The following is a 16,684-nucleotide window of genomic DNA, read 5'->3' as shown; positions in this document are numbered from 1 at the left end:
AGCTACTTCCATATCTTTTCATTTGGAGATGGGGGTGTGGGGGGAGCTGCAAATGTAGCTTTTCATGTGATGTCTGATTTTTAAATGTTGGATTACATGCGCTTTTTTAGCATGGTACAAGCTAAACTTAGAATGTATTCTCAGGTCATATCCTATACAAAGGATACCTGTTTTTATATCTCTGAGTTAAAATTTCCAATAATAGTAATAAATAGTTTTTAATTGACAAATGGCTAGCCATTTAAACTCAAGATAGTAACAAATGGTAGCCTTTATAGGGTCAGTTACCACTTTTTATCTCCCCCGTAGTGGACTCACTTTTGAAGAAAAAATGAACAGGAGAAACAGAATGAGTCTGCATGATCCATAAAATGAATAGCTGGTTCCTAAATGATTGAAATTTGACCATTATACACACATATCTGAATTGCATGAAGCAATCATTGGCCAGTTGCTTATGGCACTTTAGCTTCATTTGGGACATCTTGGACACCCATCTTCATTGGGTGTTCATCTTGGACACCTGAAAAAGTGGGACAAGATGCTAAGTGGAAGAATGGTTTAGAAAGATAAATGAAAGAAACTAGCCATGAAGTTATTAGAGCAGCTTTGGATATAAAAGGATTAGTCTTGTTATGGATTTACACTCGTTGTTTAGTTGTTCAAAGATCTGCATAAAAGCATATCAAGTGGCCAAATGGTCTTTAAAAATATCACTCATTCTAATCCAAAGGAGACTGATTTCCTTTGAGTCCCTATAGTAGGATATTACAATGTGTAGACATATGTGTATTGAGAAGGAAATGATTAACAACATGCAGAGTCCACAATTGAAATGCATAATATATTTGTTTTGTTAAGGGTAGGCTTTTTTCCTGGCAAGTATTCCCAAAAATAACTTAGATATTTTGGAAACCTTGATTAACTTTCTCAGAACATTATCAGAGCAGAAGTGTTTTTTGTTCCATTATTGTAAACCTGTGATTGGAATGAAGCTTTCAAAAGTTATTAGATAAAATAGAAGGAAAGTTATCTTTAGTTTTTTAAACAGGTGCCAAACATGTAACTGTCTTCTTTCCTCTGCTTGCATTTACATTTGTCTGTCATGGGGATCACAGTTTGTGAAGTGCTTCTTTTTCTCCCTAATACTCTTTAACTTAAATTATATTCTTTTCATTTTGCTTAATTATTGTATCTTTGTTGTTCTGTTGATTACTCTTTTCTTTAAAATGTGTGTTTAAAGGGGCGCCTGGGTGGCTCAGTGGGTTAAAGCCTCTGCCTTCGGCTCAGGTCATGATCTCAGAGTCCTGGGATCAAGTCCCACATCGGGCTCTTTGCTCAGCAGGGAGCCTGCTTCCTCCTCTCTCTCTGCCTGCCTCTCTGCCTGCTTGTAATCTCTGTCTGTCAAATAAATAAATAAAATCTTTAAAAAAAAAATGTGTGTTTAAAGATCTGCCTACTTAAATATTGGGTCGTTTTGGCTAACTTTAGATCATTTGATACTGACTGTGTACCCCTAGATGAGTCACTGAGGAAAAAAAATAGAGCTTTTTGAAATTCATGGGGCAGTTTTTATTAGCATGGAAAAATGAAGTTCCTTTTTATGTGTATTTACTATTGCATTTCAGTACATAAGCCTCTGCTGGTAATTGAGTAGAGAAGTTGAGTGATAAATTAATACTCTACCAGAAAAGTTAACTGTGTCCTTAGCCCCAAGAGCTTAAGCCTTGTTCATAGGGAGTTATTCCTTTAGCTTCACAGATTAATTTTTTTTAATGTAAAGATAAGAGAGTGCTGAAAATGGTCACAAAGATCTACCAACATAGTTTCTTTGATGATATTTTTAAATTGTATATTAGTCCTGAAAGTAAATTGACACCAGACTGACACTTAAGATATCTTGATTCCTGTCCATCTGGTGGACAACTGTGAGCATATTCAATTTTTAAATCCATTAAGTAGGGAATAAAAAAAATTCCTAACCACATGTAAGACAGATAAATTATAAAAATATGTATGTGGTAAAGGTGTTTTTGTACCCTTTGATGGAACTGTATAAAACTCCAGGTTCATGAGTTTTAAAATCTTGAACCAGCTCAGGACAATACACTTTTAAGCTATGAGCTGAATATACTTTTTTATTTCCCCATTTGTGAGGCAATTAAAATTTTTTATACCCAAACTCGTAAGTGTAGAATGTCTGAATAGAAAAAGTTATAATTGCTTAGCCAGAATATCCATAATATTATATAAATAAAATCATGTTTAAATAGAATAAGAAAAACTTTTTTTTTTTTCCCAGTAAAAATCATTTGAAATTTATCCTTTTGGGGAAAATCATACCTATTTTTCACATGGCAGAAAAGCACTCTTCAATTCTGTGGCTCTCCAGAATAGTCTCAGTGTTTGACAGTTCTGGTTAGAGCAAAACATGTTGACAGTTTGATAGTCCGTTTGAGGAAATATGCAGAACTTCCTATATTTTCTTCATCTATTTATTACTTACCCTATAAACAAGAAACTCAGACCTATTATTATAGTTATTTTTATCTCATTAGTTTCTTGGGTATCTTTTTTTCTGCCTTTGGTTACCCAATGCCAAAATATTGCAGCAAAGGCTAAAACTTCTGTTCAGATCTATTTTCAAACATAACACCGTTTTAGCTTGTAGTAGAAGTTTGGCAAATATTTATTGACTTCTGGATATCTAGTATTGTCTAAAAATTTTTTATTAACAAAATCAGTACTTGGAAGAAAAATGGGTTTTTGGAATATATTTTATTTTAAAGATTGTATTTATTTGACAGACAGAGATCACAAGTAGGCAGAGAGGCAGGCAGAGAGAGAGAGAGGAGGAGGCAGGCTCCCTGCGGAGCAGAGAGCCCGATGTGGGGCTCGATCCCAGGACCCACTGAGCCACCCAGGCTCCCCTGGAATATATTTTATTAATTTAGAAGCATTATAAACTTGCCCACTATGTTACTTGATATTCCCTATTCATGTTCATTGTAGTAGCAAAAAGTAGCATTGAAAATATCCTGATGGTGGTGCCAAAAATTTACTGTAGGTGATCCACAAACTTAAAAAAAAATCTGTGCACGTATACTTGAAAATTGATTGCAGTTTGAATGGAAGCAAACCAGTAATCAGAAGCAAAGCACTGGAGTTATTTAACACCTTGTTCAGGAATCTGTTGATGGTCACCATTTTTGTTATCTTACCTATAATATGTAATAACCATGGTGACTGTGATTAATCAGTAAATATCTCTTGGAAAACTCTGTAATTGAGAATTTAATTTTTTTCTGAATATACTTATACTAGAGACATAAAATATAGAGAGAAGTCTGTTATAATTCTTTTTTCTTTTATTTTTCAAAGTCTGACTTTTTATTTTATTATGTTATGTAATCACCATGCAGTACATCATTAGTTTTTTTTTGTTGTTTTTTTTGTTTTTTTTTTTATTTGACGACAGAGATCACAAGTAGGCAGAGAGGCAGGCAGAGAGAGAGAAAGGAGGAAGCAGGCTCCCTGCTGAGCAGAGAGCCCGATGCGGGGCTCGATCCCAGGACCCTGGGATCATGACCTGAGCCGAAGGCAGAGGCTTTAACCCACTGAGCCACCCAGGCGCCCCCATCATTAGTTTTTGATGTAATGTTCCATGATTCATTGTTTGCGTATAACACAGTTTTCCTTGCAGTCCATGCCCTCCTTAATACCCATCACAGGAGCCAACCAATCTCTTCACCCCTCTCCCCTCTAAAACCCTCAGTTTGTTTCTCGTAGTCCACAGTCTCCTATGGTTCCTCTCCCCCTCTGATTTCCCCCTTTCATTTTACCCTTCCTTCTCCTAATGTCCTCCATGCTAGTCCTTATGTTCCTCAAATAAGTGAAACCATATGATAATTGTCTTTTTCTGCTTGACTTATTTCACTTAGCATATAATTCTTAAAATCATTGATGGTAAGCACTAAAGCAAGGACTAAAGTTATTTGTTGTACATAAGCTGTGCCATAAGACAGAAACAGAAGAAAAAAATGTGCCATCAAGGAAGGAAAAATTAGTTTCCTTCTCAAATGATTAACATAATATACACAGTTCATGACTGGCTTCTTTATATAAGCTAGATTATATATATGTGAAATATGTATATATATGATAGCAGTTTGAAAAATATGTATATTGGATATTTGGATTTCAGTTTGAGGATATATATGTGTATACATGTGATCTATATTTAATTGTATATGTATATATACTTTTTCAAATAGAGCTGATTTTTCTCTAATATCTTAATAGTTCCCTGTTACCGAAAAACTAATTTCTCTTTTTCCGTGGCTCCTAAAATCTCTCTGGGATACTCTAATAATAATTCTCACATTTATTTGCTGTACAGACTCATGATAAGTGAACTATGTTTGAAGGGAGGATATCTGTGTGGTTTAGGAAATCGAGCTCAAATGCATGGGTGTATTACTGGAATGTAACAATTGAATTTAAGTATTCAGTCCAGTATATAAATTCAGTTGTTTAAAATACGCCTGTAAAGTATTTTCTCTCTAACATAAAGGTTACTTGATATGTAATTAATGTAATTAATTGTAACTACATTACAATTAATGTAATTAATTATATCTGCTACCTTCATTTCAACCAATAGCAACGATTTCACAATTTTAATCTTACTATTAATCATTTTCCTGGTAACCTCAGTCTAGTAACTGGCTTAGTTTTTCTTCATACTTAAAATAGGAAGAATGGAAGTTAATAAGGAATAATCCTGATTAAAAACTAAAAAGCACTTTGGCCTGAGCTACTCATTTATTTTTATGTTTATTACAGGTGAGAAAGAATACTTCCTAGATATTAGATGTTTAGAAAATGATTTGATTTGCATAAGTGAGGAACTGTTTCCATAGTTTATTTACTATGGGTACAAGCTAATTAATAATTACACATAATTCCTAAATACTAAAAAATTTTTGCCTAACTTTAAGGTAAAAAAAATCAAAATATAAAATTTTATCTTTGTAATTTATTGTCTTTTCCCCATATTAATTTGCCAGTATACCATTTCAGTGTATTTTCTGTTCATTTCCCCCCCCTTGTTTATAAAGGCCAGGGAGATGTGCTTTTAAGTTTGCATCTTTTGAAGTCCAGTTTGTCAAAATAAAATACTCTAATGTGTAAACAGATTGTACTATAAGACTTTTATGGTCATTTAGGCTTTAAAAAAATATATGGTATAATTCTTTACCATTTTCTCTTTGTAAAAAATTTCTGAATTTTTACTGTTTGTCTAACAGCATTCTTACTTACTCAGCCAGGTTGAACTCAAGAAGTTCTGCTACAAATGTCATTTTAAACAAATTGTTTTACTGAACGACAGAACAGTTAGTTGTTCTTGTGCCTCCTGCTAATTCAGTCTATTAAATTTGACCTATTGGATTAGCTTAGCTTTTCATCATAATCCTTCTAAAAAATTACTATAATAGTGCTCCTACTTAACGGATAAGCTAAAGATTTGTTTTTTAGTAGAAGTATACAAAATGCACATTCGGTTTAATTCCACATGGTCAAGTAGTGGCATTAATGTTTAGCTTTGACCATTATAGAATGAACTTCTGAATGTAAGAATCTGAAATTTTATCACAAAAAATGAAATTATTGTTACAGTTTTTTCATTAATGATTTAAGGTTTGGCTTTATATTATAGAAATATTACTTAGCAATTTTAGCTTCCTAGATTTTCTTATAATCATAATGGTGCATTTAGCATTGTGATACTAAATAGATACCAAATTATAACTAAAGGCAGTAGTGTAACAGATATGTTTGGGGTTCCTCATTCTCTAACGTGTTTTTCTTTATTTGATTTATGTCTGGATTGAAGATAATTAATCATAGATGTTATTGAAGATTATTTTCGAGATTTGCCTCATAGTGAAAATTTGAGGTGGCAGGGTTGGCTTTCTGACTTTAATTCATCATCACAAGATATAAAGAATTCCCAATTTGCACTTCTTTTTGAAAGATTCATGGCCTGAACAAAAGTAACTAAAAATTAAAAACAGCTCCTAACATTTATTTTATGTTGTAAATTCTAAAGATGGTAAGAAATCTGATCTCTGTTATTCTGCCTCGATTTAATTTTTTTACATTTGCATAGTTCACCATTATTAGTTATTGCCACATTTTAAAGACTGCAATATAAATATATATTTACATTTCAACTAAATGACAGAATTTCAGCATATGAAGCACATAGGGAGATTTTCTCTATATATGGAATGCTTACCTATATTTAAAAATGAATATTTAGGGGCACCTAGGTGGCTCAGTCGGTTAAGCTGCTGCCTTGGGCTCAGGTCATAATCCCACGGTCTTGGGATCGAGCCCCACGTCAGGCTCCCTGCTCAGAGGAGAGCCTGCTTCTCCCTCTTGTGCCATTGCTCTGCCTTCTTGTGCTTTCTCTCTGTCTCTTTGTCAAATAAATAAAATCTTTTTTAAAAATAAAAAATAGGGGTGCCTGGGTGGCTCAGTGGGTTAAAGCCTCTGCCTTCAGCTCGGGTCATGATCCCAGGGTCCTGGAATCGAGCCCCGCATCAGGCTCCCTGCTCAGTGGGGAACCTGCTTCCACCTCTCTCTCTCTGCCTGCCTCTCTGCCTACTTGTGATCTCTGTCAAATAAATAAATAAAATCTTTAAAAAATAAAATAAAATAAAAATGAATATTTAGGTAGTAACAGTAAAAGTGAAAGACTAGGCCTTGTTTTTATACTGATGTTACTACACCAGTTGAAACATGATGGTATCAAGCCCATGATTATTGACCATGTATAGGTTTGTAGGAAATACCACTGAAGTAAGTATTCAGATGTTTGGCCTTCCAAGAGCTAAGGCTAAAGCCAGAGGTGAATAATGGATTTGGGCCACATATCAGTCCATTTTCAATGTGGACTGCTTAAAATAGCCATTCAGAGAGAAATTCAAGGCAGAGAAGTATCATACATAAAATCACTTGTATAGAAATTAGTAATATTGCTTTCTAACTACAAGTAAAATCCAGTTAAGACAAAATTGCCTGTATTTTGTTAAATGAAAAATTTTTAAGTAAATACTGTTTGAAAAACGGGGATTGGCCAGAAATCTTTTGGTTATATAGATGTATCTTTTAACATAGCTGTGTATTGTGAAGAACATCTGTTTAATTTTAAAGTGTAAAAACTTAATAATAGTAATGCTTCAGTGTAACTAGTAATATTTGGGGTTTTTTTAAGCCAGTAAATCCTTCAGTAAAACAAATAATTTTTGTTTTTAAACATAATCTGTGTGTAAGATATACATGTGGTGGTATAAATTAACCTGGCAATGAGCTTAATTTGCTATACAAAACTATAGACTTAAATTTACACCTCCTATGGATATGGCCTTCCTTTCGGCAGTGCCATTCGAGAGCAGAGACAGATATATTTCTCCCACTAAGAGCTGCTTAAGCAACAGCTGGCAGTAGTCCTCTTAAAAGAAAACAAACCAAAAAGTTTTGATCTTTAAAAGACAGTTTCTTTCTGAGATGAAAGTATAGAGTTTCCTTTAATCAGAGTAGACTTATCTGTAGAAATTTCCTTGGTAGCAGTACTCATTACAACAAGAGTTGATCTGTAGTAGTAATTTAACCTGAAGGGAGTCCAAGGGGGAAGAAATTATCTACTATGTTAAGACATAATCACTCTATGTGCCATTGGATTGAGAACAGTATATGCGTAGGTCACTTAAGAATAATAAAAAAACACTTTTCCTTTCTCTTGTGATTTTGCTTTGGGGTTTTGTTTTTACTGTTATTTTATGTCATACTCACTTGTTTTTTCATTATTTCTAAAACATACAAAAGGGAGATTTTGCTCTTACAGAGTCTTATTTTCAGAATCTAGGAAAAAAGTTTGAATTCTTTTCTATTTTTTATTTAACTGTTAGAAAACAGTTGTGTAAATGTATTGTTTTAACCCTCCAGTATTCTCAGTGCTAATGAATTTTGATTTTATTTTTTCACTGAAATTACTATTTGTCATTGAAATGTATAACCTGGGGCTAAAATTATAGGGATAATCTGAGTATAGAACATATAATGCATATTTTGATTTGAGGAGGGCTTTTAAAATAATTGTAAATATTTTTACTTTTATATGCTCATTACTAGGTTTAGAATAAAAGTTCTCCACTTTCCTCCATTTTTCTCCATCAGTCAACAAAAAGATAATTAAGTAATAAGTAACTGAAAACTGTACCTGCATATGTGGATGTGCAAAGTTTTTAACTTCAAATCATCCTCTTGGTAGCTGTAAAGTCAGCTTACTTTTCACTATTTCCCTACAACTTGTTTGAACTTAACATTTCTATTCACTGTTTTACGTCATTTTTAATTTTTGTATCCTTTTTTGGAAATATATATATCATTAGTCAGGGGCAATTTTCTTCAGTCTTTGTTATGCCCAAATGGTTTTTATCTAATTTGTATTATAAGTCAACAAGATTTATATTTTCCTGTGTTTATTGTGTCAGCTGTGTATAATTTACTTGATTATAGATTTTTTTATGCAAGCCTGTACATAGGAATATTGTACTTCTTTACTATGAATAGTATACTATATATACATACTGATGTAGAGACTGTGTATTTTGAATTGTATATATTTTATTTTGACAAAGTTTCATCATTAAGTCCTAATTACTGATAAGCTTAATAATCTTACTGTCTCTAAGTGCCTGTTCTTATGAATAAGGTAAACATGTGTTGCAGTCTTCTTAAGGAACTTATTCTTTATAATACGGATCAACATAACTTCAGTTGAGTTACTGGGATTCTTTTCTGGACCTATAATCTATCTATACCAATGTTTTAAACATTAAATTTAAAACTCAGGGGGAAAAAGGTTCTTCAACTTAAGATCTTCTCTCCAGATCTCCATTCTTTGGAGTTTCCATGAGTGTGACCTGAAGAACTTGGAACCATTGAAATTCAAATGTAGGTAGGTAAGTGTTCACACCAGCGCATGCGTTGATTGCCTTATATCTCTTTGTATATGCATCTGTATTGCACCCCCTCAGTGCCTTTCTTCCTCTTCCTCCCCATAGATCATGTAGGGCCTGTGTCATCTTGATATTTTGTAATTCTGTATTTTGGTCAGTATTTGTCCGTGATATGTGTCAGGAGCAATCTTTAAAAGTCTTCAGACATTTATGACATTGTGCTGTCTAAAGACTGTCTTTCACACATAAGTGTTTGCTATGTACGAGCCTGGGTTGCATTTTGTGAATTGTGTTTGTTGAGTTCTGATAAACATTCCCCTGGAGTTGCTGGTTGGTATTCATTGAAGGATGCAAAAATTCTCAGTCCTGCTCTGTTACACTTTTTCAATTCTAGAGAATGTGAACTATTTCTGGTTCTAAGAATGTCTTCCAGTTAGTTTTTGATTCAAAAGTCATACTCCTGATACCATTCATAATATCATGAGTGTCACCTATCATCCTTTGAAGTCCATTCATAAGCTTTCTTTGGGCAATGAGAAAAAGTGATTAAACTTAATCATTTGCTTCCAGCAATAAGAATTCATACCAGTTTATTTCACACAAACAAGACCCCTACTTAACCCCACCCCTCAAAAAAAAAAAAAAAACCCACAAAAACAAACTCTGGATAACATACTAAGTTGTAACTGAAATAGGCAAACAGACCCAACCATGGAATATTCTCTAGGCTTAAGTATTGTTTCTACTCAAATAAGCAAACTAAGATGCTCAAGTTCTTAATGTAATTTTGCTCATAATATCCGAACACCAAAATCTGGGGTTCCTACCATGCTTTTAATTTTTATTTCTTTTCCTGTATTTCATCTGCCAAGCACATCACTGAATTTCAGAATCTTTATTCCATGTTCTGTTTTGTTTCATTTTCCATCTCCTGTAAAAGCTAGGTAATCCTTTGGCAGTGGTTCTTAAACTTTTGGTCTCAGGACTCTTTAGACACTTAAAAATTGTTGAAGACCCTATAGAATTTTTGTTTATAAATATGGGCTATACCTATCAATTTTTACGATATTAGAAATTAAAATGGAGACAATTTTAAAAATTACTTAATACTGCATTTAAAAATAATAACATTGCCACGTGTTTTTGTGAAAAATAACTTTAGAAAATTAAAAATACAGCTGGGGCGCCTGACTAGCTCCGTCTGTAGAGCATGTGACTCTTGATCTCAGGGTTATGAGTTCAAGCCCCATGCTGGATATGGAGCCTACTTGAGAAAAAAATAATAGCAAAAGTAAAAAAATTGCTGAGAAGAACAGCATTTATTTTACTGTGAATGTGTGGTGGGGAAGAACATGATGACCACCAACAGAATTCAGTGCCACTGACTAGGTTCATAATAAAGCCCCAGCAGTTTCACCCACCACTGTTTCTGCACCATTGTGCGAATATCAATACAGTGAAAAAGGCATAGATAATCTTGGTATTTTTATGAAAGTAGTTTTGATTTTGTGATCCTCTGAAAGGGTTTTGGGGACCCCATTTTGAGAACCATGTTCTAGGATGCCTGCTTATCTTGAAATGAAAATTTGTATCAGTCTGTTTAAGTAAAGTTTTTTCCTCATCTGGGCCTTCATTATCCAGGAGAATGACTTGCCTACAATTGGTATGAACAGATTTTAGAGTTATTTGAGTGTAATTTTTGTTTTAGTTAGCCTCACAGGAGTGGATATAAAAGAAAGCACCCAAGTAGTCAAAAATGAGTATGCCCATTGGATGACTATATAATTTTTCTCTTTACTTGTGTGTGATATGTGTGTTGTATGTGAGTATACAATTAATTTGGCTCCTGGGTAGCTTTGAAACACATTTTGCCAAAGCAAAGTGATTTTCATAAATTAGGGTGATTCACACCTACTGACTGCCATTGGACTACGCTTCTTTTTCTCCTGATCTACCACAATTTCAAATATTACTGCTTCAAATTTGTATGCCAAAGATTTTATGAAACTATGCAACATTTCCTCTGTTTTTTTGTCCCTCATTTCTCTGGAACCAAAATTCGTAATACCTTAAAAGCAGTCCAGTAAAGTGGTAGAGATGCAAGTTAGGAGAATATGAAGAACATCATCCTCTAAGTGGTATTATTCTCCTGTTGAGTTATCCCCTTCATAAAATTTGTTATTTCTCTGATGTCCCTGGACTGTTGGATGTTTATACTTGGTACCAACAGTACTGAGGGGGTGTGTGATGCTTACATATATGCAGACATTTAGTGGAGTTTGACTCACACTCAATGCATGCGCTAGTGCTCACGCTTACATACCTGAAACTTAATGATTCAGCAGTTCTACAGTATTTGAAGAGATAGTCAAAATGAGTAAATAAATAAATGAAAGTTAAAAATACTGCTAAAGAACAAAGATCTGCAAAGGTGATCCAATAATAAAGAACTTCACTGGTAAGTAATCGAAGTAATTTCTGACTTGGAAAGCTTATTGGTGCTTGATCATTATGAATACTATAACCATAATACAAGTATTCTGCCAATAAAACACATAATACTATACCTTATAACCTAAGTAATTTGCTTATAAGATAATACAGATATTGTGAATCATCAATTGCTGGTTTGTATAGTAAGAAGAGATATGTAACATTAAAGGCATAAGATCAAGTCATTTAGTTGAATATACTCTTTTATTCTTTCTCTTTTTAGAATAGATTTCATAATTCCATTGCAAAATTTGAAATTATTTTAGACTATTTGAACTCTAAATGTAAACTTCCCTTTTTCCCAGGCCTGTTTTCTTGTTTTGGTAATAGGCCCCCCACAATTGAACCAGATAGTATGCGTAATTACCCACTCATCAGTTTTCAGGGTGATGAGCCTCTGTTGGCTCTCCCCTTCATACATTACTCTAAAAGCAGGAAAAATTGACTTCAAAGACCAACAGGCATATAATCTACTGGCATGTGAGGCAACTCAATCCGCCTTCTTGTTCTTATCTGAAAATCACGCAACCACCTCCTTATCAGTTGGTTAAGAACTGGAAAGAGTGATGAAGAGATTACTAGGCAGACTGTCAAGGGATGCGCACTCTAAGGAAAATGTGTTTGTAATAAACAGGATTTTTATCTTTAGATTCCCAATAGGTAACTAAAAAAGAATTTGGAGAGAATTGTTAGCTTGAAAATGGCATATAATTTTTAAAAGAAACAATTCTGAAAGCATTCTGTATCTTTGGATGAAAGTTATTAATAGTAATAGTGTTTTGCATAGGCATGTGAATGTTTATATCTTTCTTAGCTTATTGTAAGAGGCAGAACTTTTGATTTTCATTTGGCTTATTTACCTTCAGCTTTGCTACAGGTATTCTGCCATAATTTGTTCATGAAGAGCTATTATGGAAATCCCAGGCCTGTTAAGTACTTTAAAACTAATTAGTTTTCTTAGAAAATGAAGGCAAGCAATGATGACAAAGTGTATTGATCTCATACTCTTCACCTCTGAAGCCAAATTTTCCTTTCTTTACTATGATGCTTGTCACTATTAAAACTTCGAAAAGAAAAATATTTTAAATAACATTTTTTTCCTTATAAAACTACTTTCCTTCCTAGCAGTCATCGAAGAACATTCTGCTACAAATAATCAAAATGATTTTTGTATATTATATATATTTTTCATTTTTTATTCTAAAGCAGCTGTTTTAAGGGATTCTAAGATTCTGTCTTCTCTTGGTCTTTGTGAACTATTTTTTCTCTGCTTTTCGTATACTCTGCTTTCCTATAATACAGTATAATACAAATATTATTTTGTCTAACCTTTTCACATAATGATCACTGATAATGTTTAATTATTTATATATTTTTAAAGCTTACTCTACGAAGGTATAAGACCTTTTTTTTTAATTTATGTTTTGACATATTATTTGAGTTCTGTTCTTTTCTAAATTTCTTTTAATCATTGAAAAGATTCAAAACTCAACTCTTGTGAACTAATGTTTTAAGATTTTTCAGGCAGTTGTATGGATGGACTTAATCTTGTTTTACTGTAATTGAAAATGGTATTGATCTTGCAATAGGGAGAATAAGCGGTGCTTTCTTTTTACTAATGTCCATTTGATACATAAACACTTTTGTTTGTTTGTTTTTTACAGATTCCCTTCAAGCTCAGCTTATCAATATGGGTGTTATACCTACCTTAGTGAAATTATTGGGCATCCATTGCCAAAATGCAGCTCTTACAGAAATGTGTCTTGTTGCATTTGGCAACTTAGCAGAACTTGGTAAGTCCTAGTCATGAACCACAAATGTAATTAACTTTATTAACGTACTTATAATAAAATTTCCTCTAGATGTTAACAACCTGGAGATCCATTTAGATTATATTTTTTGAAGCAATGCCAATACTTGCTTCGTTGTTTAAAAAAAAAGTAGGTCCAATTATATCTTATGGTTGTATTGTTTATAATTGGAGGTCCTTTGCTTCCCTCATTTTTTTATTTATCAAGGTTTAAAGTTTCCACTTGTATATTATTTAATAGAATTGAATATTTAAAATGATCTCCACTTGACTTTAGTATTCTTACATGAGAGATGGTCTTGAAATCAAGTATTGTTTTTCCAGGACAAAAATAAGTATTCTTAATTTATTGCATTTTATATAAATTGTTTATCAGGTGAAAAGGAACCTAACAGACTAAGGTTTCTCCCCACTTTTAGAAAATCCCTAAAAATGATAGAGGACTTTTTCATAATAATATATTTGTAGCAGCATTAGAAAAAAATATTAGAAAACCTTGAAAATTAGAAGGCAGACAGAAACAGACCAATACTGGAAACACAGCCCAGTCACAACAGAGAAGAGGACTGATGACACCAGCATCCTTGTCTCTTTTTTCTGTTTTGTTTTTCTGTGTATCATTAATAGTACTCTCTTCTTTCTGACCTTCCTTCCTGTGATTCTTATAAAGTTACAATGTCTGGTCTGAATCTACCCCACAACCATGTTCATAATAAATTTTGTATAATGGGGACAGTGAAACCAAATGATGTTTTGTCATAACTAAATATAATAGCTAAAACAAACAAATTAATTCTGTTAATTATACCCACTTTATAAATAAATAAATAGAAGCACTAGGACTCTGACCTTGGATTTTCTGAGAGCTCGTTTTCTTACATACTACACATTAAAATCTTGATCTCAGTACTTTCTTTAGCTTAGACTTTAAATGCTTCAAATTTAGGGGCGCCTGGGTGGCTTAGTGGGGTGTGGGGTAAGCCTCTGCCTTCAGCTCGGGTCATGATCTCAGGGTCCTGGGATTGAGCCCTGTATCGGGCTCTCTGCTCATCACAGAGCCTGCTTTCCCCCCTCTCTGCTGGCTTCTCTGCCTACTTGTGATCTCTGTCAAATAAATAAATAAAATCTTAAAAAATAAATAAATGCTTCAAATTTAAAGGACTAGAGATTATCAGAGCTAATTTTTAAGTCTTTTTTTTTTGTAAGAAAAACAGCAACATGAGCTAATTTTTAAAATTGGGGTTTTTTGTTTGTTTTTAAGAACAGCAACATGTTTAGAATGAATTTCTTTTCATGAGACAAGAATTTGAGTTTCTTTTTTTAGTACCATTGATGCACAGTGTTTAAAGTCATCCTTATAAATATTCTTATTATATATGTATTATATTCTCATATATATATTCTTATTATATATACCCAGTTATTCCGATTTCATAATCTGTTTTCAGCTGTTACTGCCTTTACCCCAATTGGAGGGCGAAAGGATAAAAGAGAAATATACCTTTACATACTAAGACCTCTAGAGTTTATATCATGAGTCTGTTATGTCCATGTAATAGCTAGGTTATACATCAACACTGAAATTCAGCATATATGACCCAGAATACTTTTTCTCTTTCCAGTGTGTGTTTTATTCCAATAAGTTAAATCCACAAAGCATTATTAATACTCAATAGGTAAATATCAAGTTCCCGTTACATTTGTATTACACACTTCTGAATATGACTTAGTATATGCTAAAGTTATTTTTAGTCAAATTTATTAATAAAAATGTTAAACAAATTTTTGTGGTTTTGCTCACAAAAGATACAAAGGCAAAATATAGAACAAGTATAATCTATTACAGAATTGGGGACAAAAAAAAGGAAAGTGTACTTCTGTCTTTTTGTTTTTTTTGAGTCCTAGTTTATAGGACTTCCTTTTTATTTGGCTCCAAAATCTTTTATAATGAAAATTCCTGCTTAGTATATTAGGATTTGGTATATAGAAGTGTTAGAATAAAAACTTGTATTTAATTTCACTTCTTTCTGGAAACTAAAACTACAGTAAAGGGATACTTTTTTAAAGACTTAAATCCACAAGGAGAAGGGAAGAGAAAAAAAGGGAGAGGAGATGACACAAAAGTATTTTCTGACCTAGGAAGAAAGACAAGCAATAAGTAATTTAGCAAAACTTTGATGTATAAGTAATTTAGCAAAACTTTGATGTATATTTCCTAGATTAGAAAGCCAAGAAGTAACCAATTTGCTCTTTGGAATCTTCAGAAGGATCAAAATTTGGTGGTATTAAAATATCATTCCCTTTCCATACTTCTTTTTTATTTTATTTTATTTTACCCAAAATGTGTTTATTGAGATAGTTTCCCACTCATCTGATTCAGGGTGCTTTAGTCCTCCTTCGCATCTTTCTTTCTTTTTTTTTTTTTTTTTTTTTAATATTTTATTTATTTATGTGACAGACAAAGATCACAGGTAGGCAGAAAGGCAGGCAGAGAGAGGAGGAAGCAGGCTCTCGAGCAGAGAGCCCGATGCGGGGCTCGATCCCAGGACCCTGGGGTTATGACCTGAGCCAAAGGCAGAGGCTTTAACCCACTGAGCCACGCAGGTACCCCTTGCATCTTTCTTTAAAACTTGCTTTTCCTGCTATAGGCTGGCAGAGGACAGTGGAGGACCCAACCCACAAAACTACCCCTTGTGCATGGCCAAAGACTGGTGATTTTGTAGCATGCTGGGCACTTGACGTCCATGAAGTAGGGGTCGAGGCTCTGCATAAAACATTTCTTGTGCTTCCCCTTCTCCTCTTCCGGGACAAGTGCAAGAGGTCCGTCGTAAGGGGCATGTTCTCATGGGGAGTTCACTACTGCCAGAAAGCCCCTTTCCACACTTTATAGTAACTACCCCTTCCCATGTAAACAAAGGTTGTATATATTTTCTAGAAAGGCTGCAAACAGAAAACTTATAGTCTGGGGACATCAGACTAACTTGAAGTAACAGGTACCAGAGTACCATTCCAAAAATGGTTTAAGTGAAAATACTGAGAACCCCAGTGTTATTATCCCATTTGTTCTGTAGAACATAAAGATATTTATACAAAAAGGCCATCGGACTGCCCTTACAGATAATCTTGTAGTTCAGAAGACTGCTTATGCTCATAGCTCCTAATTAGTTTTTAAATCCCAATTTTTTTTTTTTTTTTAATCATGATGAATATACTCTAATCCTCCTTCCCTATTTCCCACATCCCCCAACCCACCTCCCCTCTGGTAACCATTAGCTTGTTCTCTATAGTTAAGGGTCTGTTTCTTGGTTTGTCTCTCTTTTTTCTTTTTATTCCCTGCTCCTTTGTTTTGTTT

The 16,684-nt window shown here is 33.5% G+C and overlaps 1 protein-coding gene across 8 annotated transcripts in view; it reads left to right on the top strand.

Annotated features, from left to right (window-relative positions):
• The window catches only part of RAP1GDS1 (Rap1 GTPase-GDP dissociation stimulator 1), a 153,303-nt gene that overhangs the window by 99,680 nt on the left and 36,939 nt on the right, over positions 1-16,684 (top strand). For all 8 annotated transcript variants that reach the window (XM_032861279.1, XM_032861314.1, XM_032861305.1 and 5 more), the window contains one exon: positions 13,187-13,315. In XM_032861279.1, the coding sequence (XP_032717170.1) occupies positions 13,187-13,315 (129 nt within the window). The remainder of the gene's footprint in view (positions 1-13,186; positions 13,316-16,684) is intronic.

Source organism: Lontra canadensis, unplaced genomic scaffold, assembly GCF_010015895.1.
Source record: "Lontra canadensis isolate GAN:19392208 unplaced genomic scaffold, GSC_riverotter_1.0 scaffold1, whole genome shotgun sequence".
NCBI lineage: Eukaryota > Metazoa > Chordata > Mammalia > Carnivora > Mustelidae > Lontra > Lontra canadensis.
The sequence above is the reverse complement of the archived record's forward strand: the minus strand, read 5'-3'. Positions and strand labels throughout refer to the sequence as shown.